At 40.4% G+C, this 26194-nt stretch overlaps 1 protein-coding gene across 7 annotated transcripts in view; it reads right to left on the reverse strand.

Moving 5' to 3' along the window:
* Positions 1-26194, reverse strand: part of ITCH (itchy E3 ubiquitin protein ligase) — a 64713-nt gene that overhangs the window by 30777 nt on the left and 7742 nt on the right. For 4 of the 7 annotated variants that reach the window (XR_014318598.1, XM_082773116.1, XM_082773117.1 and 1 more), the window contains exons 1-5: positions 12000-12829; positions 6649-6739; positions 3945-4083; positions 2256-2380; positions 1990-2127 (exon numbers count right to left, since the gene is read on the reverse strand). Coding sequence is in view for 5 of the 7 variants with exons in the window: in XM_082773116.1 (XP_082629242.1) it covers positions 1990-2127; positions 2256-2380; positions 3945-4083; positions 6649-6739; positions 12000-12032 (526 nt within the window). In the remaining 2 variants the exon portion in view is untranslated. Of the gene's footprint in view, positions 1-1989; positions 2128-2255; positions 2381-3944; positions 4084-6648; positions 6740-11999; positions 12831-26194 lie in introns of those variants that run through there. The other 3 variants (XR_014318599.1, XM_082773118.1, XM_082773119.1) reach the window with 2 other exon arrangements.

Consider the following 26194-nt stretch of genomic DNA (forward strand, 5'->3'; position numbering starts at 1 on the left):
AGCAGGGACTTTACTATCTGGGGCTATCCAGCCTGGACCCTTCCCTTTCTCTGTAAATTGTTTAGCATAAAGGCATTCAAGCAGGTAGAGAATTTGGCTGCTGTCCTAACAGAATTACAGCAGCTCAGCCTAGATCTGCAAATGTTTTGCAACTGCTTATTCAGCTACCTTGCAAATATTTGCCTTTTGTGCCAGTACTCACAATGCTTGAATATACAACGCTGAAGTACTCATTCATACAGACAGCACAAACACTTTATTTCCACAGAATTAAACGAATGTAATTAACAAGAGAATCAGTTATCAGTTCTGATGGGAACTAACTACATATCTAAGATAAAGACTATGATGTAAAGGCTTATAATGCTGTTAATGTGCTGTACAAGGAGATGATTTTATTTACAGAAACAGAAAACTTAAAAGGCTAGTCAGTAAACAGTGCATCTGCCTATCAGTACCTTTAGCTTTGTACAATAAGAATTTGTTAGACTACTTTTGATTAAGATTTCACTCTTTCTGCTTGGCATGTCAACATCTGCCTTGTATTGTAGAGCCCAAAACTATACATAGTACTCAGTTCCACTAACTGCATGACTTTTTCTTCTTTGTAGCATGTTTTTCTCAGTAGATGAATTTAAGGAAATGGTTTTCATCCATGCTTTTACTTCTTCCAATATTGCATCTGAGGAAAATTTGTTACTTTCACCAGGTGCTTCTGTCAACATACCTCAGCACTGCTCTACAAGTCCCACACAATCCAAGTATTTGGCTTTTCTTTACAGAAAAAAAAATGTCTTAAGAAATAACTGTTAAAAGTCTAGTGTGCTAACTTGGTGTTCCTGTGATACTTGGATGAAATCAGAAATTAACCTCATTTAGTCCTTTAAAACAAACAAACCTAAGAAAAAAACAGAAGCCCAAAAAACTGCCTTTCCTGAACAAGCCAATCAACTGCCTAGTTTATTCCTCCAGCATTGGAGAAGCTATCTGCTGTACCTACAGTCACTTTACATGTTTCTAGTCTGCACTGTACATTTACCCTCAAGACATGCTCTTTTGCCTGTCCTGCACCAATGGAACTGAAATCTCTTACTTTTTATTTTAGTCTAATTACACATTTTACTTCAAGATTTTCAGTTATCATACTAGCTATCTGAGACTGAAGATATCAACTTACAGAATCACAGAATTTCTAGGTTGGAAGAGACCTCAAGATCATCGAGTCCAACCTCTGACCTAACGCTAGCAGTCCCCACTAAACCATATCCCTAAGCTCTACATCTAAACGTCTCTTAAAGACCTCCAGGGATGGTGACTCCACCACTTCCCTGGGCAGCCTGTTCCAATGCCTAACAACCCTTTCAGTAAAGAAGTTCTTCCTAACATCTAACCTAAAACACTCCTGGTACAGCTTTAGCCCATTCCCTCTCGTCCTGTCACCAGGCACGTGGGAGAACAGACCAACCCCCACCTCGCTACAGCCTCCTTTAAGGTACCTGAAGAGAGCGACAAGGTCATCTCTGAGTCTCCCCCTGCAGCACTCCAGAGGTAACAAAATCTATGAAAGCATTTACTTAAATTAAATGAGATGTTTAAAGATAATATAAAATATTGTTTCCTATTGAAGCCATTGGAATACTTATGAGACTAAACTAACCTTCTTTATATTGCTTTTCTGCTTACAATGTTATGAAAAATTGAAGGAAACTAAAGGTTTTCATTAAAGCAAGGCATAAAAAGAGTTTGGAGTTCCTAGATAAAGTTAGTGAAGTCCAGAAAAGAAACGTTCTGATCTTATTTGCATTACAGTAATGCTGATAATCTTTGCTGTGGACTATGACTCCACCTCAAAATAAAGCACACAGGAGTTTTGGTCTCTACAAATATGAAGTGAAAAAAAAAACATCATTACAATAATATTGTGTTAAAACATCCAGTAGAAAAAGCTTTGTATACCAGGCACTATGTAGATTGTATATTTGAACTTACTCCTTGTACTTGAGGCATCACCATTGGTTAGGAGTTCAGGATCTACCTGCATCCCATCTAGACAGACAGACAAATCTCCTACCACTTCTGCTGGTTCTCTGTCACCAAGAAGATGCAATGTCACCACTACCTGTTCAACTGAAAAAGTACAGAAAAAAGTGAGAGTTTATCTTACTACATAACGAAAGAGTACGTTTGATTTAAGAAGACAATCACAGAACTTTAGTCTTTAGAGAGCTGCACACAGCACTCAAATTTACACTTACGTTTCATACTGTTTGATTTCAAAGTCTCATGAATATCCAGAGCAGCACTTCCCAGAAGGACATCAGATTTTAATGTTTGATGGCTCCAGACTCGAAAGGTTAATTTACTTACAGGAGTGACGATTCTGAAAAGAAAAGGTTGAATACTATGTAAAGGCACTTGTTGGCTGAACTGAATAATCTACAGCAACTGTTTTTAAATAACATTTAAGTTTCAAAAAAGAAATTATGGTAATAATATTAAACCCTTTTAAATTATGACATTTTAGTACACAGTTACCTTCTCTTTTCATATAGGAAAGAGACATAAATCAAATGTGTTGCAAGACTGTTCACAGACTATGTTTTTTATTATTAGGGGAAATACTTAGAGAAAAACTACTAGTTTGTAATTAACATTTGTGTAACTGAGAGTAGAAAAAAAGACTGGTTCTTGCAGGTTCACATTTCATGAATATTCAGCATCTGTATACCTTGTCATGAGAATTTTCTACACAGAGGGAATACAGCAAAATTTCCCTTCTGAAAAGGTTATCTGAAAATTTTAGTACATCCTGTAAAAAGGAGAGTACTCAAAACTGTTCTAAACTATTTCAAGTATTTTGCAAAGATCAATGTTCTCCTGACAAATTGCTATATACTTGAATCATGTGAAAAAAAAATTATAGAAGATGATCTAACATTTTACTAGTACATTTCTGGCTGTACAACATATAGAGATAGACAAAAAGAACATTACAATTCTTCCACAAGTTAACAAATTACAGAATCCCAGAATGGCTGAGTTTGGAAGGGACCTCTGAAGATCATCTGGTCCAACCCCCCTGCCAGGCAAGATCACCTAGAGCACGTTACACAAGATGGCATCCAACAAAGTTCTCTGTGAAGAATCTTTTTATCTGACTAGGTGATAGAACCACAATTTTGGAACCTCTGCCAAACATAAGCTGTTCAAATTTGTCAGCCTGTGGCAGAGATGGTGCGGACCTGTTCCTAGAGAAGCTGTCAGCTGAGCTGCTCTCAATGACCCATGCTGTGAGGCCCTCCACTCCTAAACCCTTGTCAGCAGTTATATACTGGGAGAGCCCCTCACTGGAGAAGAAACATAGGCTAACAGAAGTAACTTTTACCAGAGCAGTTACTCCCTTCCCTCTACCCCCAAAACAAACTGAACAAACCCACACTCATTTCAGAACTGCTAAATCTTACTAGGTATTGTGCAGGAAGATGATTGCATCTGAGATGGTGTATGCAAGCCAGCAAACCTTGGAGAATAAAGCAACTCTCCTGGTACTAAGAAAAACCTAAAAGCCTGGGGATTTTTCTTTTTCTTTCTCTGAAGTATTCTGACAACAGCGGAAAGATGAGCATTATGAAATAGCTGATGATATTACAATTAAGAATAGACTCTCAAAACTGCTTTTAGAAAGTCACTTTAAGAGGTAAAATATTCACCTGCCCCTCATATTCCCTCGAGTTTTCAGAAGCCTTATGACAGAGAAACAAATTTATGGGGGAAGATGAAGGTTAGACCGCACAGTGCTGCACAAGGAACAGCAACAATTTTCAACCATGAAAAAGTAACCTTAAATGCGGCAACAAAAATGTGCACGGCACTGCCAGTTTTATCATCAAATTTATCATAGCATTAATTTAGCTCAAACTGGAAAACAAAACCACCAAACATACACTGTAAGATGCTGTTTCCACTTCGGACTACTTGTGTTGTTGCATTTTTCGGTCTTCTTTGACTGTCCATCTACCGAGACTTCCACATAAGGGCTAGGTCCAAACCATTTATTTTTTTCTTTCAGTTTTGCTGAAATAACTGTTAAGAAAGAGAAAAAACACAATTGACTACGCAGACTACATATTTCAACAGCTAATAGTATTTTTCAGCTGGGTACTTCAGTATTCAAGCACCAGGTCATTGACACCTGACAGTAATGCTCATGAGAAAAACACATTTTTTTTCCAAATATATTCTTGCATTTCAGACCATTTTGTCCAATGCTATAGCTCAAACAAAAGCCTAAAACATGCAACAGTACTTCTATTCCATCAGACACTATCGTTGATAATTATCAGTGTAAGATTCCAAACGCACTTTGGTGTTGAAAGTACAAAATATCCTCTAGAACCTCCTCCTCCTTATCGGCAGCCAGAAAAATGCCTGGAATTTATTGCAGTTGCTTGTTAAAAGCTCAAAATTCAATCCATCTTTCTCATTAAGCAATCTTGGACAACTGCCACAACTTCTGATGAAAAGATCTTTAACAGAAAGAACTTTGTGTTAAGCTTTCTGTAATAAAGTAAAATTATAGAAAAGCTAACTAAAGGCATAATTTGGAGTTCCAATAACTACCTGCTGTTCTACAACAACACCTGGATAGGACTTGCAGCTCTAGAGCGTTTCTCGTGTTAGTAAATATACTCTTTGTATTAATGGCTGGACAGTAACAGAAATCTGGATTTTTTGTAATTATTTTTTTCTAACATTCAACATAATTTACTGCAATGGTCCTGTCTTGCCAAACACTGTGTGTTGCGTCCATTTAGACAAAGAAACAGACATTACCCCAACATCTGTTTGACACTTTGATGAGATGTGTTCTTAGATTCGTTGACAGCACTAAGCTCATAAAACAAAACTTACAACAAATAAATGATATTTCTAATCAGCCAAGTAACTCTGCTCTGTTGCTACAAATGTCATCCTGGTCTCTTGTATTTTCATCACCCATCTCAGCTATTCTACATGCTTAAAAAAAGATAACTAATTCAAGTCCATATGGCTAATCTACCTAGATTCCTTTTATAGTCTATGCTCCTTTAGAGATTTAGAGAAGTAGCTTAGTATGAAGTGCTGTGAACTGTTCCCAATGGAACTCTTTATTTATATGAGCACTCAGAAATTAGCTTCAGTTATCTAGAATTAATTTAATGAATTCCCTTTCCCAATGCCTCCACTATTTCAGTATTGCAGCATTTCATTCCTCAACATCACTATCTACCTCAAAGACATCAAGATCCAGTTTGAGGCACCACACATCAGCAGCTGTGTACCTATTTTCAAGGTTTTACTTACACAGACAATCTGGAAGTTCATTTAAACCTAACAAAGACAGCAGAGCGGAGAGGTAAGAATAGGGCAGGTGAGGACTGTTAGTTACAGAACTTTCTACAAAAAGATAAAGCCTGCCTGCAAGGGAAATGGTTTTCTAGAAGACTGTGGTTGAACTTTTGTAGAAATTAAAAATCAACCATCATAAAAGTCTCCATTTGAACATGAGACATTTCTTTAACTCTGCTTTCTTTATGAGAGTTATAGGAGCCTTTAAAGCAGCAAACCTTAGACAGGCATCACCACTTTAATCCTTAGCTATGCAGAGTATGTACCTCCTTTGAAACCTCTACAAGTCTTCTCACCAACATCAGTCTGTATAGACAAGGGTTTTCTTAAAGTCTCATACTCCACTAAGAAAAAAAAAAAGCAAGCTTGTGACCTCAATGTGACAGTTAAGGGCAACATAATTTGTTCATTTCCAAACTTCTGTTTAGACTAAAGTTTCTCCATGTATTTTTGTCAATTCTTCTCATCCCCACAATATCAACTTTGCACCCTCAGTGTGGAAACCGTGGGTATATGCAGAGTTACTGCATGAAGTTTACCCTCAATGCTTCTAAACATAGACCTGCATATATCCACAAATACTGCATTCTCAGGCTTCAGCTTTGACACTTCAGTAAAATTTGTCAGTTAGAAAGTGAAGAAAACTTGATGAATAAGTTTCAGCAGATGCTCTGTTGGTAGGACACTACAAAAAGCAAAAGCACGGCATGTAAATCCATTCACATGGAATCTACAGGTCCTCAATTACAGTACTGTCATCAATTACTGTCATCAATACTTACTAAAAACACTTTTATAATGGTGGCCATGAAAACATTTAACAAAGAAGTAGCAAGTCAAATTTAATGAACAGTAGTTCAAATTAGCTTGAGATGTAAAAAAATTATGTGAACTTGTTAGGTTTGATGTTACGTGAAGTGTTAGCAACAGAAAGCAGTATCGTATTACATTTTTACATTTCAAAGAAAACTGTTCTGTACAATTGACTTAACAGTATCCAAAAATAATTTCTTCCTTCCTTACATGAAAATGTATAATTTCGAAATGCATTTTAGATAAAATTCTGAATAAAACAGAAGATTTTCTGCCAATTCATGATTGCATTAAACTATTAGTTTTATTCTGCTATTTCTCTTGGCTTTGAACTACTAAAAACTTGCTGAAATGCAACATACTAGTAATTACTTTTTCATTATGGGAAAAACGCTTTTTACTTTTACATTTTTAACCAGAAAGGATATATAATTTCAAATGACTTACCAGTGACTTGAAGCTGTGATTTCATGGAAAACCCACTAGATGATCCTGATTTGGATCCACTGCCAGCCATAATACGGGCTGGATCTTGAATCTGGATAAAGAGAATGTAAACATTTAAATCACTGGAAACTCAAAAATTAAATTATCTATTTTTTGACATGTAGATACATTATGCGGCAAACAAAACTGGCACTCTTATTTTCTCTTCTCTTTCCATTTCCCTGAAGTACCAAATATGGTTCACAAACGGCTTTGTCTCTGCCATAACATGATCTGTAAACACTCCTGTCCTTGTCAGAAAAGGGGGGGGACGAGGGGGAGGGGGTAGCTGTAAGTCCTTTATAGCTTTACCCACTGGAAAATAAAAGGGTTAGTGAAGATTCCAAATTACCAGCTGAACATGACTTCCAGACTTCCTCCTGCACCCCCTCCCTTGTCATATCCTCCCCCCTCGGCACCAGGTCTTCACTGCTCCCTGCAGCCAGAGACACTGACCCATATGTACAGCCTACCCATCTCGGTGCCTTCGAGTCTCCCAGGTGCTGGGCATGTCTCTGGTCTGCCACCCAACCTGAATCCCTCAGCCCAGCAACCATCATGGACCAGTCATTTGCAGCGCACAGTGCTGTTGTCAGAAATTAAAGGATCAAGCTAGTTTAAGATGCTGCTGTCTTTATCTGGAGTACAAAGGGCAACATGTGTGGATTTCCCCAATGGGAATGCCACAAGCAGTCTACCCCACAAGTGCAGGCTTTATCACCTGCATGCCATGCAACATGGAGATTGAGAAAGGAGTCTGGATTTGAATATCAACAAATCTTTACCAGATTCCAGATGCGAATCACACAAATCTAAACTCAGCTTGAGTGAAAAGCTTTTAATGTTTTTGAAAGTTATCCAAATGTACAAGATTTTAGAAGACAATTCTTAAGGCTGATCCTGTTCTACCAAAACTTGCTAAGTAACCTTTACACTTTAAGAAAGCAGTTGAATAAAGTGTCTAGACCAATACAGACATCCCAGACAGCCTAAAGGAGTTGGCATTTACAGGACAACTGCTATTTCCACATGGAGAAATAACACCGCACACAGTACAAATGCAATTACTGAAGGTGATAATTAACTTACATTTGAAGTCACACAGTAAGCACATACAGCAAAAGCACGTTAAAGCTTATTTTCATTTCTAAGCCTGCAGATTACACTTATTAAAAATATTTTATTAATATTTGACCATTTTCTTTAAAAAAATACAGAAAAAAATCCTATAGCTTAATCACATGTGAAACGAACAACCCGAAAACACATTAATCCATCTGAATCAGCACATAGATGTGCAGGTGCTTACACAATGAGACCTGCAGTTCTTACTAATTAGCCTAAGTCAAATTTCAAGAACCTACTGCCTCCCAATATTTCTAAAATTAAGAAGTTATATCACACATTGTTTAGTTCTCTCAGCTACTGTAAAGTTCCTAATTACAGTTCAAACAATAAAATTGAATTACAGAATCACAGAATTGTCTAGGTTGGAAGAGACCTCAAGGTCATCGAGTCCAACCTCTGACCTAACACTAACAAGTCCTCCACTAAACCATATCCCTAAGCTCTACATCTAAACATCTTTTAAAGACCTCCAGGGATGGTGACTCCACCACTTCCCTGGGCAGCCTGTTCCAATGCCTAACAGCCCTTTCGGGTAAAGAAATTCTTCCTAATATCCAACCTAAAACACTCCTGATGCAACTTTAGCCCATTCCCCCTCGTCCTGTCACCAGGCACATGGGAGAACAGACCAACCCCCACCTCGCTACAGCCTCCTTTAAGGTACCTGAAGAGAGTGACAAGGTCACCTCTGAGTCTCCTCTTCTCCAGGCTGAACAAGCCCAGCTCCCTCAGCCGCTCCTCATAGGACTCATTCTCCAGACCCCTCACCAGCTTCGTCGCCTTTCTCTGGACTCACATGAGCACTTCCATGTCCTTCTTGTAGTGAGGGGCCCAAAACTGAACACAGTTCTCAAGGTGCGGCCTCACCAGAGCCGAGTACAGGGGGACGATCACTTCCCTAGCCCTGCTGGCCACACTGCTTCTTACACAAGCCAGGATGCTGTTGGCCTTCTTGGCTACCTGAGCACACTCATATTCAGCTGACTATCAACCATCACTCCCAGATCCTTCTCTGCCTGGCAGCTTTCCAACCACTCATCTCCCAGCCTGTAGCTCTGCTTGGGGTTATTGCGCCCCAGGTGCAGGACCCAGCACTTGGCCTTGTTGAACTTCATGCAGTTGACCTCAGCCCATCGGTGCAGCCTATCCAGATCCTCCTGCAGAGCTTTCCTACCCTCGAGCAGATCGACACACGTGCATAGCTTGGTGTCATCTGCAAACTTACTGAGTGTGCACTCGATGCCCTCATCCAGATCATTGATAAAGATATTAAAGAGTACTGGCCCCAGTACTCTGCCCTGGGGAATGCCACTAGTGACTGGCCTCAAACTGGATTTAACTCTGTTCACCACGACTCTTTGGGCCCGGCTATCCAGCCAGTTTTTAACCCAATGAAGCGTACGCCAGTCCAAGCCAAGAGCAGCCAGTTCCTTGAGGAGAAAGAGGAGTCTTACTATGTTGAACATTTCCTAAAATGTAGAAGCTCTTCAGTTAAAGCAAGCTTCACTAGTTAACTAAGGAAGTAGGAGAAAAAAAAAAAGGTCTATAGGACAAGCATCAAGCAAGCTGGCATGTCTTTATCCCTTTGTTCACCTTCCCCATGCCCTGCACATTTTACCAGCCCTGTTTCTCTTGGTGTTTTTGGACACCTTGCTCCCTGCACCCTTTCTGTTACCCTTCTGCCAGCCGAAAAAGGCTCAGCACGCGAAGCACAAGAGCTGGATCCCAGCCATGCGCACACAATGCCAGGTGTCCAGCAAGGAGCAAACACTCAGTTCACACCGCAGCTTTTCTCTCAGCTGGGCACTGATTTCAGTCTCTTCTTTGCCATGCATGTACACACTCTATCTAGATTTTTCATAACTTTCACAAATGTTATCATCTTTGATACCTCCAGCTCCATCAGTTTTTAGCTGGACTGGATATCAGCAGTGGTATAAATGAAGATACAGCTCAATCGGAATTCAGTAATATTTAAAAAAGGCAAGTAAACAGCGCTGGGTGTGCAGGGAGTCTACACTCTACCAACACGCACACACTAACATTGAACTTTCTAAATATATAGAACATTGCTTTTACATATAAGAAACCAGATTATGCCTATATATGTGTACGATCAGAAAAGGTATCAATTGAAATATAAACATGGCAAAGTTTTCCAAATTCTGGCAAGTGTTTAACAAACAATCCTTTAGGTCTATTACTATTAAAGTCCATGACTGGGGGAGCATAGTTGAAGTTGGTAATCCTGGTTGAAGTGCTCCCATATCATTAATTTCTCTCAGATCATATAACAGTCTCCATTTTCCATTCCTTTTCTTGATTACAAACACCGTAGAATTCCAGGGCTAGTTGTGGGAACAGTATGTCTCACTTCAAGTTGTCAAGCAACTCTATGTTCAGGCCTTATGCATCCCGTTCTTCCCAGATCGAAGGTAAACATATCCATCTCCTTTTCAAGGCCAATAGGGCCTGGGCCAAAAGGCATGTCCAGGGCACCAGGGGGTGTAACAGCAAAGGCCTGTGATGGCAGTAGCAGCAGGGGGGCCGATGGTGTAGCAGAAGGATCAGTAAACGAGCCCGCAGCTCCCTCACTGCCTGGCCAACCACACGTTTCTGACTGTGGTCCCACACGGCTCTTTAAGGCCTCAGAGACCGCTCGCAAGGTGCCAAGCAATCCCACTGGAACCTCGTCGTTTTTAGCTGCAGAGTCCCACACCTTGACTTCCATTTGATCCCATGTTTCTGGCTCATAAACTGCCCGATTATTAATAAGGAGAATAAGCTGTAAGATTACCAGGACAGTCTTTGTTCCTAATGTGGGAATAGAAATGTTTTTGCAGAGTTACATTGTTTAGAAGGAGGGAATGTGGTACTGAGATATGCTTACAGTGATAAGAAAGTTTAGCAGGCGACCTTGTAAAATGCAGACAATCAGACTCCTTAGGACAATTAGGTGAAAATCACGGTGTCAAGTCAAGTCAGATAAGTGAAGAAACATTACCACTTCAAGCAGTAAAAATGTCAAAAGAAATTTGAAATTTAACAGGCCGGCGACTGAAGGCCATGCATTGTTTGTGAAGCATCAGATAGATTGTGAATCTGGATTACCCACTCAGTGGGGAAACAGGGGAGGGTCCTGCCATCAAAAGGTATATAAACTGTGTTTTGGAACTAGTAGATGCGCTCTCTCCTGCTTGTGGGGCGCCCGCCATTGCAATCGCGAATAAATTACTACTTCACTGAGATCCTCGCCTGAGCCTAAGTTATTGGCTACGGAGTGTTTCTCACACTAAGGACGTACAATTCCCCATAATGCACAACTGCTTACCAGCAAGGGGCAGTTGTGTGCGCAGCTCCGCTTCTCTCAGCTTGAGCTTCTTTCCAGAAACTTTCAGTACAAGCTTCTTTAAGCGGTTTGCTGACTTTGGCCGAACCTACCCTCATGAGGTGATCAATGTGCCTGTTCCTGTCCTGGTACCTGTTCTGCTAGCCTGTTCCTGTTCATTCCTTTTTTCTACTTCTTTATTGATGGCATAACTTCATTATATTGTGTTGCCTTTTCATCTCGAGGACAGGCTCCCCTCTTATACCCATCTCTCCACAGCAGTTCTTTTCAAAACAACTTTTCATTGGTCAAACAACTTTGCCCGGCAACAGCAAACACCCAGCAACTTCCATGCCTTAACGGCTGGAGAACAAGCAACCCCAGACAGCATGGCCTCTCCTGAGTCACCCTTCTTTGTTCCCTTTAAACTCTTTTACATTCCTGATGGCCTCATCATTAAGAGTCTGATGTTATCATCTACCATGGGGTGTGTTGACCCCCATGGCCACAATCCCACATCTCCCACTTCAGTATTAACATCTAGCATCTTCTTGACACGAATTATTTATTACTCCACATATCACAGCAGGTAGCACAGGTTGCAGACTGGCACAAGTTTCTGACTGTGGTCCCACACGGCTCTTTAAGGCATCAGAGACTGCTCGCCAGGTGCCGAGCAATCCCACTGCAACCTTGTCGTTTTTATTTGCAGAGTCCCACACCTTGACCTCAGTTTGGTCCCACATTTCAGGCTCATAAACTGTCTGATTGTTAATAAGGAGAACAAGCTGTAAGGTTATCAGGACAGTCTTTGTTCCTAAGGATGTATGATTCCCCATAATGCACAACTGCTTACCAGCGAGAGGCAGTTGTGTGCACAGGTCTGCATCTCTCAGCTCGAGCTTCTCTCCAGCTCCAGTGCGCCTGTTACCAGCAACTTTCAGTACGAGCTTCTCTGAGCAGTTTGCTGCATCTGGCCTGTCTTCATGAGGCGATCAAAGTGCCTGTTCCCATCCTGGTCTCCATTCTACCAGCCTGTTCCTCTTCACTTATTTTTCCTGCTTCTTTATTGATGTAACTTCATCGTGTTGCTTTTTTTCCTTTTTCTTTTTTTTCTTTTTCTTTTTCTTCTTCTTTCTTGAGGGCAGGCTCCCCTCTTACACCCTTCTCTCCACAGCAGTTCTTTTCAAAACAACTTTTCATTGGTCAAAAAACTTTGAATGTAACAACAACAGCAAATGCCCAGAAACATCCATTCCTTAAAGGCTGGAGAACAAGAGAACCATCTGGAGAACAAGAAACCTGGAGACTGCATGGAGTCTCCTGAATCATCCGTTTTTGTTCCGTCTAAACTCTTTTATATTCCTGATTGCCTCATTGTTAAGAGTCTAATGTTATCTCAACCACGGGGCTTTCTGACCCCCATGGTCACACTCCCAAATCTCCCCTTTCTTTATTAATATCATCCATTTTCTCAACACAAATTACTACTCCATATATAACAAACAACAAAGTTCATCACCAAATTCGTCTCTTGTATTTGTTTGTTGCAGAAGATGAAATTCTGGAGGGCCACAGCCCAGATATTATCAAAACATTCAGAAAATAGATGGCAGGAAGGATGGGTCTTCATTTACTTTTACCTTAAAAAAAACGTGAGAAGGAGTAGGAAGAAAAGCGGCCTTGAGTGCTTCATGGCTGGAGTGAAGAAAGGCAAAGACTTTGTTCCCCCCCAAAAATAGGGAATATAAATTGCAGAAAAATGCTATTGAAGGCTACAAAGATCTTCGGAGTGTCATGCCAGTTTAATTTGGGGGGAATTTCATTCATTGATGGGATTCATTTGTTAAAGAACTGACTTACTAAAAAAGGACGTGTTATTTCATATTTATTTGAAACTACAGAAGACACAACTTGGTCACATAAGGAAATACTTTGACTGTATTTTATACTAGCATAGCTTTGAAAGTACGCTGGCATATATTCTTTACAATTCAAAAAATAATTAAGTAATTGCAAAGTCAGCAGCTGAAAAAACTATGTTTGTTTAGTTATTAATTTAAAAAAAAAGAAACTCAACTGTTGTTTAGAGGTATACCGAAGCAAAGTGAATTCGCTAATTTGCAATAACAATAATTTTCCTTAATGCACTGTGGGAATAGAAATGTTGTTTTTGCAGTTACATTGTTTAGAAGGAAGGAATGTGGTATTGAGATATGCTTATTTGGGCATTCAAATAGTAAATTGTTTGACTGGAATAACAGTGTTATTGAGTGCTCTCAGGCCCTGAGAGCAAACATACATGTATATTCACCTCTGACTGGAAAGACCCTGAAATGGGGGCGGAAGCAACAATATAGGTGGACAATTTTACCTCAGAGGTTTACAGGGCCACCTATCTATTTGGGTAAGTTTTAAAAAAGATTTTGGAGTAATTACAACCTCCCAAGGAGGTATTAATGTTACAAATATGTGGATCATTTTCTATTGTCAGGACAGGAGAAAAGAGTTGTGAAGAAAGCTACTAACAAGCTATTCAACTTTTTGGGAAAGCAGGGCTTGGGAGTATTAAAAAAAAATAATAATTACAATATGGAGAAAGAGAAGTCAGGTATTTAAGGCATCTAATGTCTGAAGGAAAACAGAATAAATGCAGAGAGGATTCAGGGAATTGTTGAAAATTAAGAAAGAACTAAAAAGTTTTAAAAGAATGATTTTTTTAAGGAATCAGGAGCCATGAAGTCTGAAGGAAAACGGATACTCCCTGATGGGAGAGAAATGCTGAATAAAGTGATAATGAGGCAAATATTAACTGTTTTACATCAAAAGAGTCATAGGGAGGTGCAAGCAATGTGTGATATTGTGCTAAGAAAGCATGTCTGTGTAGGAATATACACTTTAGGGAAGCACATATGTAGAGGATGTACCATGTGTCAAAAGGTAAATTAAAAGGTCTTCTGTAACCCATCTAGAAGGGGATGGGAGCCAGGGGTTTGACCTTTCCAAAGTATACAGGTTAACTTTACTGAGTTACTTGTTTGTCCTAACTGACCATGTGACTAGATGGGTGTAAGCTTTACTGCAAGGGTTAAAGCAGGCCTTAGAGATTGAGTGGGATTTTCACAGCCCCTGGCACCCCTCCTCTTCTGGGAAGGTGGAGCAAATGAATCAGACATTAAAGAAGCAATTAACTAAACTAGTGTTAGAAACGCAACTTCCTTGGGTAAAATGCTTACTCCTACAGGTTTAAACAGCACCAAGAAAGGATATAGGAATTTCACCATATGAGATGCTGTTCAGATTGCCCTATCTGGGCAGAAGGGATGAGATACCACAATTCAAAACAAGAGAGTTTTCTTAAGAACTGTATTCTGGGGTTGTCCTCTTCTTTGTCATCTCTCAAGACCTGTGGGTTGTTGGCTCAAATCCCACCTTTGGAATTCCCCATTCACCACCATCACCCAGGAAACCGGGTCCTGACTCGGACCTGGAAAGAGTCAACTCCAGCCTGAATGGGAAGGACAATTACTGACCACTGAAACAGCCGTAAGAACTGCGGAAAAAGGTTGGACTCACTATACTCGAGTGAAGGCATCCGTCGACGCTAGTACCTGGGAAGCTGTTCCTACAAAAGACTTGTTGGAAGTTGAAATTGAAGAGAAAAATCTCATAGTGGACTCTGAGCAGGATAAGAGCTTACAATTGTAAACTAACCTTTTATTTTCACAGGTAACTAACGAGTGTGACTTGTGATTGAGAGAAAGGACAGACCTATAGTGAACTGCAGTGCTCCCAAGGGGGGGGGTTGTTATAGTAGTAGTGTACATCTTATTTTTTTGAGACTGCAGCTAAAAACGACAAGGTTGCAGTGGGATTGCTTGGCACCTTGCGAGCAGTCTCTGAGACCTTAAAGAGCCGTGTGGGACCACAGTCAGAAACGTGTGGTTGGCCAGGCAGTGAGGGAGCTGCGGGCTCGTTTACTGATCCTTCTGCTACACCATCGGCCCCCCTGCTGCTACTGCCATCACAGGCCTTTGCTGTTACACCCCCTGGTGCCCTGGACATGCCTTTTGGCCCAGGCCCTATTGGCCTTGAAAAGGAGATGGATATGTTTACCTTCGATCTGGGAAGAACGGGATGCATAAGGCCTGAAGACAGAGTTGCTTTTGAACTTAAAGCGAGACATATTGTTCAAAAGTAATGGAAAATGGAAACTTTTAAGTCATGGAACTTAAAGGATTGTTTGTTACCTTTTCTGATTGTACATATGTATAGGTGTACTTGAGTTTAGTATGTAAAGCAATGTTCTATATATTTAGAATGTTTGATGTTCGTGTGTGTGTGTTGGTGGAGCGTAGACTGCCCGCACACCCAGTGCTGTTTACTTGCCTTTCATACCTTTTATAAATATTTCTTTTATAAATATTACTAAATTCAGATAGAGTTGAGACTTATTTTATAACATTATGAACACTGTTGAGAAATGTAACAGATTAAGATTGGTATGAACAAAGAAAGAATAGAAACACACATATATAAATCAGCAAAAACAGCAGAGCAAAGGTTAGAAGAACAGCTTTCACTGTCAAACAAAGGTGTTTCTTGCAGCAATAAAACAGAGGACTGTCTAGCAGTCAAGACCAGGACACCTTCACTCTGTTAAGACCACAGCAGAGCAGCCAGCATAGGAGCATGTGCTTAGAGGAGAATGATAAGAGGGTGACAGCACAGCACCTCTGTCATTCTTTTTCATGTTAACCCAACAGGAAAACATGTTGTAGCTATGGGGCAACAGACACTCCACACCAGGAAAAAAACAAAGTAGCTTTAAAATTCACTTAAGATTTATGGAAGCTTAAGTAAGCCAGAGTCTGAGGCAAAGGAGTGCCCTCAAACAACTGTTGACTCCCAAAGTGTTTGAATGCTATACCTATGAATTATCTTGTCACTACAGGGACATCAGGGCATGATGAGCAGGGACCATCGGTGACCCCCATGATGCACCCAGGAGCCACCTGTGCACAGAAACGTGCTGCTGCTCCTGGGTAGATGAGGGAGAGACAGCAGGGAAATCCCTGTGAGATCAGCACAAAGGGGTAGATGAACATCAGATCTGTCAAAGTAAATAGCACACTCCCCTTCTGTAGAGTCTCACACAGAACTTGTTAGCTTCCTGCAACCTCATACACACCAGGGAGCAGCAACCAGTGCTACCATGCCAGTTTCCTACAACAGGAGCAGGAGATGGCTTCACTGTCACGGACATATTAAAAATTACAGTAGAGAAGAATAAGTAATAGCCTTAAAGAACCTTAACTGCCTTAAACATCTTTCCTAAACACACTTGGACAATTACTTATGCATGGCTAATCCTTATGCCTGAACCCTCGTTTTCCTAAATATCTACCTTTTTTTTTTTTTTAGACAAAGAGAAAGACAAAAGAACACTCGAAACGTTGCGGGCAGACATTCGGTGACACTTTCACACTGTAACTTTTACCCCAATACTACAGAATAACCAGTGCTCCTTATGCAAATGGCACAGATTAGAAAAACTGGTCCATCAGCTTCCACCTGCAGAGAAAGATGCTTTCAACAACAATGCTTGCAATCCAAATTAAAGCATCTTCAGGCATCCCAAACCAAAGACTTGCATCAAAATTACAGAGAATTCGTTCATTACCATATCTGCGCACCAAAGACCTGCTTAGAGAACCTACAGCTCAGCAGAAGATGTTCCTGTGAGCTTTCTATAATACATATAGTATTTGGTACTGAAGAAGAGAACTGGAAAACGAAAAAAATATACGCAAAGAAACAGTACTGCACTACACCAAATTGAAAGAAAATAAAGCAATGTAATTCAACAGCTGTTTCCACTTTCAGTCGTACATTTGTAATTCCCCTATCGTAAGCTGTTCTTGGAACAGACTGAAGCTGCGGCAGGCAGGACAAATGGCACAAACTGGTTTTGCTGCCAACTGTCATAACTTGCCAATGAATTTCCTTCCTAACCTAAAAGGATGTTGGCTTTTACTAACTTTTAATACATGTTCATAAAAGGAAAAAAAAAAAAAAAGGACAAAACTGTAAATGAACATTATATGCCTTTTACTTAATTCTAAAAAGCCTGGCAAGAAAAGCCACTGCAGAGCTGCACAAGATAAAACTATTTGTGAAAACAAAGACAGCCTATTTTTATTCTAGCTGTTTGCTTGTCATGCTACAATCCATTCCAAGGAAGAACAATAATTCATATATGCAAACCACTAAGCTAAAACTGGTTCACTACTGTAATCTTAGAAAGAGCGATTCTTAAAATGGCTTGTTCCTAAATACCACAGTTAGAAAACATAATAGATTAAACTTGGCAAGCACGTTAACCCACAGTAAAGAACATTAAACTTATTAGGAAGGCAGAAGAGGAGACAATGAAATGGTATCTTTGTAATTACCAAAAATTTAGAAAACTGACTTTTAAGCTATGCTGGAGTCACTGCTATTAACTGGGCATTAACTGGATTAACTTCTGCATTTTACAAACTATGGCTTTTAGTAATTCACATTGTCCTTTTTAACTCTTTAAGAGAAGTACTTGTAATAATGCAGTTTCAACAAAATGCTGCACTGACTCAAACCTACGTCTTTTCTTATCATTCCTGTGCTGAGGTTTCAGGAGACAATTTCAGTGGCTGTGCACAACCAGAGCAATGTTACAATTTCTGGACAGAAGGTGGACAGACACCTGGCTGCCTGCCAGGCAAGGCAAATGGCTTTTCATTCCACAAATCCAATATTCCAGTTTATTCCTTTTAAGCCTTAAAGTATTCAAGTGTTATCACAGGCTGGTTCTGTGTGTGCAGAGTAAGAGATTGTTTGTAAGGGTTGGCATTCCTTTATCTATTTCATGATGGGCTAAACTATTTTTCTAGTCCCCCTTTTCAGCAAGCCTACTTTGTCAAGCTTTTTAAGTCGTCGTTTCCTGACTTCACTTTAGGGAGAAACAAATCCCTAAGCACATGACTACAGACCACTTTTATGTAACTTAACAAAGATGACTAAACAAATTTAGACCCAAACCTGTCTCCACAGCAGCTGGACTATGGTGACTGCACACAGTTTAGTTGCATCACGTCTTTCAGTAGGGTTTAAAGAAAGTTCTGCTGCCAACACACAAACCAAACTCACAACCAGCAGCCCACCAGCTGCCAATACTCCCATCAGAGCTTCAGGATCCAGAACTGGGGGTGACCAATGACCCACAGTGAACCAGGCTCTGAGAGCGAGCAATACCCCTCCTTCACAGAAAGGCACCTCCAAATCCCTAAATTTCTCTCAACTTGCACAATTCCTCGTTGACTGTTATTGCAGATCTCTGACAAAAACAAACAAAAAAAAACACCAATTGCATCCTAACAATCAGAATTGTTGTGTCTTGTAGACATTAATTACAGTTTTTAATTCTTACACTTCCTTGCACTGCGAACTCTCTCCTGTATGAAGTTTTGTGGAAATAACAGCTCTCAAAAATAAATCAATCAGTGCTGTAACTTCCTCTCCGAGGAAGGCAAGATGGTTACAAAGAGTAAAACAATATAACCTACAGACATATATTGACAGAACCTTAATGAGCAAAGCCTTTTCTTATTTCTTAATTTAAAAGTAAGTATAATTGTATTTCCAGGTTTCTGACAAGAAAATATCTATAAAGTATAAACAATGCTTTCCAGTTGCAACTCTGGAAAGGAATTTTCCCAGGGGACAGACAGACAGTGTGCCCAGACAGCAGCACGCAGTCACTGATAAACTCTGCACTACCAGGGGATGACCAGGGATACCTGCTTTGGGCTGGGATACATTTCTTTACAGGGGCTACTACGGTGCTATGTTTTGGGTTTGTGACTCAGTGTTGATAACACACAGATGTTTTCGCTGTTGCAGTACAGTGCTTGCACAGAGCCGAGGGCTTCTCAGCTCCTCGTGCTGTCCTGCCAGTGAGGCACTGGGGGTGCACAAGCAGCTGGGGGGCACAGCCAGGACAGCTGGCCCTAATGGCCAGAGGGACACCCCGTGCCATAAGGTGCAAAGCTCAGCAAAAAAATCTGGGGGAAACGAGAAGGAAGGGGGGGATGTTTGACGTTACAGCATTTGTCTTCCCAAGAAACTGTCCTGTGTGGTGAGCCCTGCTCTCCTGAAGTGACTTAACACCTGCCTGCTGGGGCTGTGGCGAACGGATTCCTTGTTTGCCTTTGCTGGTGCAAGTGGCTTCTGCTTTACCTGGGGAACTGCTTTTATCATGACCTGAGTTTCCTCACTCTTCCAATTCCCTTCCCCATCCCACTTGGGGTAAGTGGGCAAGCAACTGCGTGGTGCTGAGCTGCCCACTGGGGCGAACCCACAGCACCAGCAGCTGAGAGCATCACTGCTCTCTCTGAATAGCAGTGGTTTTGTGTACATAATATACTACAACATACAGCCTTAGTTACAGTTTACCCAAGTAAGACTGTACTCTAACTGTAGAAATACACATATATATTTTGTAATTCTGAGATTATTTTTCTCAATGCTACTCTAAATAAATGTCATCAAAAAAGACAACCTAGAGCACCAAACAACTACTGAAGAGAACAAGTTCAAGACAGCTACAAAGCACAGTTACCAAAGTAGCAATATCTTTCATTAGCTGCCCTATATATCTCATTTAGCCCTACAACACATTTATGCTTCAGCTGGCTCTGAGGCTAAGCAGTTCTTCCAACAAAGCAAAAATCCTCATCCTAAGTGTCTCAGCTGAGTATTAATGTTTGTATTAGCAGCAGATTGTTTGGGACCTTACCCTGAAAGCATTATAAACAAATTTTCCAAAGAACTTCTTCAGCTCTTGCCTTTTGCTATAGGAAGAGGAAGGATAGAATTTTCTCTGGAGGCCTCTGTTTATCACTGCTTCAGCTATGTGACACAGGAGCAAGAAGAGATGGTCACACAAATCTACAGGCCGTAAGCTACTTACTCATGGTAAGCAATTAATTTTTAATTAGGGCAATGAAATAATCTTAATGTGATCACCCAGAGCATAAACATTAACTCATACCGGAAGTTATTTTTCCCCTTCAAGCAATTTTCTTCCTTGAGGTCTATTAACTCGTGATTGCCTGGAAGAGATTTTCCTCACCTCTCCCTTACCTGTCTTTCAGTAGTTCTAACAATTTTACTGAAATGCAAGAAGGGAATATAATAGTCAGGAGAAACAAAAAGTAACACTTCTATATTTAAAACAAATATATTGAAGGATAAAGTGTTAGTCCACATAAACAGGTCTTAAAAAACTTATAATAATACACCATAGGAAATTTTGCCCAGAACATTAAGGACAAGACAAAATATGTAGAACAGGTAGTGTCTTTAGAGCAGTGATACAAAGCCTTGGGAAAAATTTCACACTGACTGAGAAGACAAGTTTACTTGGTTTTACTCTCAGACATTTCTGAAGGCAGCCTAAACAACTATTAAGCGGCATCTGTATCTCAGAACCTTCCTAGACAGATTTTAATTTGGAAGAGCATTTGAGGAAACACATGTATCTTAAAATGAGAACATGCTTCTGTGAAGCACTTTCTCATTTCCTTGCAAATGTGTTCTATACATGCGGGGAATGGTTTAGGCTGGGAAGGGCCTCTGGAGGTAACCCACCCCAACACCCTCCCAAACAGGGCCAGCTCCAAAGTGAGACCCAGCACTCAGTCAGAGAAAAACACTTCTGAATCCGTACACTAACCTAGCAGCAAGTTACAAGCTGTAATCACTGTATCTCGAGAAAGAACCAAGTTTCCAGATATCACAAAGTAAGTGTCTCTGTGGTTTTATACAAATGCATATCTCATTTGTCTAATGTATAAATGGGCACAAGTGCCTTCCACTCCTAACATTTCGGGCCCGTTGTATGTTTCTTCCATACTACTAATAAAATGTCGTAAGAGAAACTTTCAAGAGACTCCCCAGAAGTTATAATATGAAGTTGCTTAAAGATGCATTCCTCAGAAATTTTCTTCCTCTTAATATTTATGATATTTTTTTCCAATATAAATTTGCACATTCATTTCATCTGGTTCTCAAGTGAAAGACTGAGAACAACTTCTAAGCTAACCCCTTATAAAGCACTCACTGCTTTCCAAAAATAATTTTGGGTTTAACAATTGTAATAACTATTCCCTCAACACGTTAGGCTCTGTGTTTCCCTGCATCTTTCATTAATAAAAATCCACACAAGTGCTTTCACTACCAAGCTATCAGTAAGAATTTATTTTCAGTTTGTGCCTTTTCTTAAAGACTTCTATTGCATCTTCATTTTCTACACTGATCACATTGTACACATTAAAGGCAAATTAAAATAGCTCCTTTTTTAAAGTTGAATTTAAATATAGGCCTACTGCTTTTTAGCTTGTGTCAGCTTATTGTGTCTTTTGATGGCTTCTAAGCTTCACAGAGCGAAATATTTGCCTAACATATATTATTTCATTGCAGAACTGTTTTTCACCTCTCATGCTGTAATCTTTCTAAGAACTTCCTTGCATGCACCTTTCAGAAGTGCCAGTAAGCCCGCCTCCTTGTCACAGCACATTTTAGAACTGTAAATCTTTTTCAAGCCAATAACTCATCAGTTCTTACTGTGTCTTCCTTGCTCTGCCTTGCTGCAGCTTTGCCCACATCAACACAAAGTGCAATCTCACAGAAGTGAAGCTGGAAAGCAGGGCCAGCCTGTGGACCTGGTACCAACACCGCATGCATTTCTGGAGCTTTACTTTGGAGCAGATCTGCCATGATCTCATGGCCAGACAGCAGCTAGACTGCACATTCCTGCTTCATTTAATCCAAAAGCAACTTAGTTTCTTGGAGCCAAGCTTGTTTCATAAGTCAAACCCAAGAGCAGCCTGATTGCACTCAGGACACTCACTTCAAAGTGCACCCCTCGCCCAAAGTAAAACACTAATACAGGTGCGTTCCCTCTTTTTCTCTTCTTCATCTGTTCCTCTCTGGCTATACAGAGTACCTCACCGGGTTTAAGTTATGTCTGCTGACTCAAGCTCATTCTTTGGCATGACTTCTGTTCTCTTTCTTCAACTCTATGAACTTGACTGTTAGTATTTTCATGCACTAGTATGTTTAGTTACTTTGTTTCAAAAGATTTCTATCTTTCACTTTGTTTTGACAGTTTCAGAGGTTCACCTGAGTGCACTGAGAAGCACCTGTTGCTCCCTTTCAGTTTGGAGATGTTTTCTCACAAATGTTTGCTTTAAGTCCCAAAGTTTCCCATTCTCCATCATTAGGAATAGAGTTGCTTTTTGTGATTCTGGGATATTGCTCTAGCCATTTGACGTATGGACACTAAGGCTCAGAGAGATTAAATTAATTTGCTGTCACCATGGTGGAGACTATTCTGGAGGAACTGAGTTTCAGAATCCTCCCCACCTCTCCTTTCTTCTGCTTGCTATCTAGGCTAAAAAAAAATATTTCTATGAAACTACTGGAAAGACATTACCACCACAGTTAAAATTAAGTAAATAAGGATCTAACTGATTAAGGCCACATTTAAAGCATGTTTCTATTTCACATGAATGAATAATGCTGTAGGTGAAAGAAAGCTCTGACAATGAGCAACGTGCTTGTGCCCTGACAGAGGCAGGAGACTGGATTTCTCCTGAGGCCGGAGCTGGCAACTGCGCTCAGCTGGGCTGCAGGACCACTGGTGCCACATGAAAGGCAGCAAGTAACTGAGTGGCACTCCTGGTGTAAATACAAATGCCTTTTCTTTGTAAAGAAGATAAATTCCAAATACAAAGTACCTATGGAGATGATGAAAAACTGTACTTTTCCCACTCATTCTATATACAACAGATAAAAATCATGCATCAAAATTTCAATTTCTGCTAGCTCTCTGGAGGGGTGTTTGAGCCCGGTGAAGCCCATGCTGGGCCACACAGCAGCAGAAAGGTCACTCGGCTCCCTCTGCGTGACTCTGCAGGTTCCTAAAAGGTTCCTGGGAACTAAAAAAAGCAAATGTCACTGCTATCTTCAAAAAGAACAAGGAGGATCCAGGAAACTACAGGCTGGTTGGCCTAATCTCAGTCCCTAGGAAGGTCAGGAAACAGATGCTCACAGGAGCCATTTCCAAATATATTAATGACAAGAAGTTGACTGGGATTAGTCAGCATGGATTTAGGATGGGGAAATCATGTCTGAGCTACCTGACAAACTTCTACGGCTGGCTCTGTGGGTGAGAAGAAAGCAGCAGATGTTTACCTTCAGTAAGGCTTTCAAGGCTGTCTCCTGTAACATACAGACAAGCTGAAGAAGTCTGGGCTACTTTACATGTCTGTGAGAAGGGGCTGAATGCTGGCAGCACTGTGATGCTCAAAGGGCTGCGCTGAGCAGTACAAAGTCCAGTTGGAGGCTGGCCATCACTGGTGTACCCTACAGTATATACACCTTGGTCCGCACTGTTTAACTTCTTCATTCATGACCTGGACAAGACCAAGCTGACCCTCAGCAAATACATGTATGCTGACACAAAGCTGACTGGAGTGGCTGATACACCAGACAGGTTGCTACCACTCAGAGGGACCACAATAGGCTGGAGGAATGAACACACAGAAACCTCACGAAGTTCAACGAAGTGCAGAATTCTGCACCTGGAGAGGAATAAACGCATGAACCAGTAAAGGCCAGGGGCCAGCTGGCTAGACAGTAGCTTGCAGAAAACATTGGTCCTGCTAAAGACAAATTAGCAGTGTTTTCTTGCAGCAAAGAAAAAGCATCAACAGCATCTCATGGCTGCATTAGGACAAGCATCACTAGCATGGTCAGGGAGGTGGTCCCTCCCTTCTACTCAGCACTGGTGAGACCACACCACCAGGGAGTGTACTTCTGGGCCCCTCAAATCAAGAGGCATGCAAACGTACTGGGGTGAGCCCACCAAAGGGGATGTAGGAGATGACAAAGATATGGGAATGTGACATATGAGGACAGTCTGAGACTTGGGATTGTTAAGCCTGGAAAAGAGAAGGCTCAGCAGGATCTTATCAGTGTGCATAAATAACTGAAGGGGGTGAGGGCAAAGAAGATGTAGTCAGGCTCTTGCCAATGGTGTTCCATCCTCAGAAAAACTCCAAACCTGACTGAACATGGTCCTGAACAATCTGTGCTCACTGAAGTTGCTTTAAGCAGATGGGTTTGGACTAGGTGATCTCCAGAACTCTTTTAAAGCCTCCATTTTCTGTGATTCTCTGAATTCCCCAAAATAAACTCAATCATTCCTCTTTTACCTGTTCTGTTCTTCCAGCCTGTTCTCTTTAGGTCTCTGTCTTGCAGCTGATTCCTCCTCTACAGAGACATTTATCAAGTTGGGCTTTTTTTTTTTTTGTGTGTGTGTGTGTGTGTGTGTGTGTGTTTGTTTTCCCCCCCCCCTCAGGGGAAGTTCCTTTTCAATGACCAGTTATTAATGACAGCTTAAGTATTACCAGTCTGAATAGAATGGCACAGTCCGCATAAACAGATAGGCACCTTCTTATGATTCAGTAATCTTCACTTTCAGTGTCAGCTACTTTAGTTTCTCCAGCTCTTCCCAAGGCCTGTATTCAAATTCAGTGCACAAGCCTACACTAGGTATTTATTCTCACTTTTAAAGAGTATCTCCTTTTACCTTTTTACTGATCACTATGAAAAAAAAAAAAAAAACAAACACAACAAAACCATGCAGCTTGAGTCAGCCTTCTACAAAACGTCCAAGACGTTTTTTAGAAGATACATACATTTATTTCCCCATGCATACATTTAACTCATTATTACAAACATACCTATGTAGCATTGCTGTTTAGATTAGTCTTATGATCTATTTCAATTAGAAGGCTGAAATCATTAACCTTCACAAGCAGACTTCAGAAACACTAATGAATGCAATCTGATGCTCACGGGGATGAAGACAAAGGCTGGCATCAGTAGCTATGATGAAGCACCACTTGAGCATTAACAATATTGGTTATTTTGTGATTTGGCATCAGAAGCAAACTAATGTTTTTTGTATTACAGCTATTTGAAAATGTATTTCAAAGGCCTTACCTTTCATGCGCCAGTAAGAATCTAAATATTATACATTATCTCTATATTATAAAGTAAACCAAAATACAAAACCACCACCTTTTGCGGTTTTTAACTAAGTTGCTTTAGAAGCAGTTACATATTCAGACATTAATAGCAGAGGACAGCATCTACAGAGCATTTTGTAACTTCTGTCCATTAGTTTTTCTTTTTGATCAGTGCCTGTTTCAATGCATTTTCCCACTCCACTCTCAGCACTACGCTTCATTATCAATGGTACATATACATATTTATTCATACCTACAAACCAAGGTTTTAACTCTTGGGAGAATGAAAAACAAAATTTGACCATTAAATTATGCTCTTACCTTAAATTATTACTAAGTATCACAATTTACTATTACACTTGTTTTAAAAAGTAGTGTTTTTAAATGCTGTTGTATATTAGTAGTCTACACACCTAGAACCAAAACTATATCTGCCACTTGCAGGACTTAAAAGTAATAGATAGATTTTTCAAAAAGGTAATAAATCTGATACCAAAGATTCATTTTTACATTAATGTAGTTATGTTCGGTACAAACCTGTACAGCACACTGCACACCTGCTTTAATAGTTATCTGTACAATTCTGAGGACTTACATAAACAGCACTGATGAAGGTGTACATGTATACAAAGGCACCTCTCTCTGGGGGTGTAAGAGTGAAGAAAGCCCCAGAAACAACTCAGTTTTGTTGCTCTCATGAATGTGGACAACGTGGACCATGGAAGTATGAACATACACATACTGGCAAATAGTATCCATCACCTTACAAAAACTACCTAGCAGAACAGATTTCACTGCAGGTCCCTGAGCAATGAAGTGAATCAAACCAGACTATGCAAATCTGCAATTCAAGTAATTCAAGTTGGCAAGAAATGAGGAATCATTCTCTGCCACCACTGACATAACCACAAAT

This window comes from Aythya marila, assembly GCF_965140915.1.
Source record: "Aythya marila genome assembly, chromosome: 16".
Lineage (NCBI taxonomy): Eukaryota > Metazoa > Chordata > Aves > Anseriformes > Anatidae > Aythya > Aythya marila.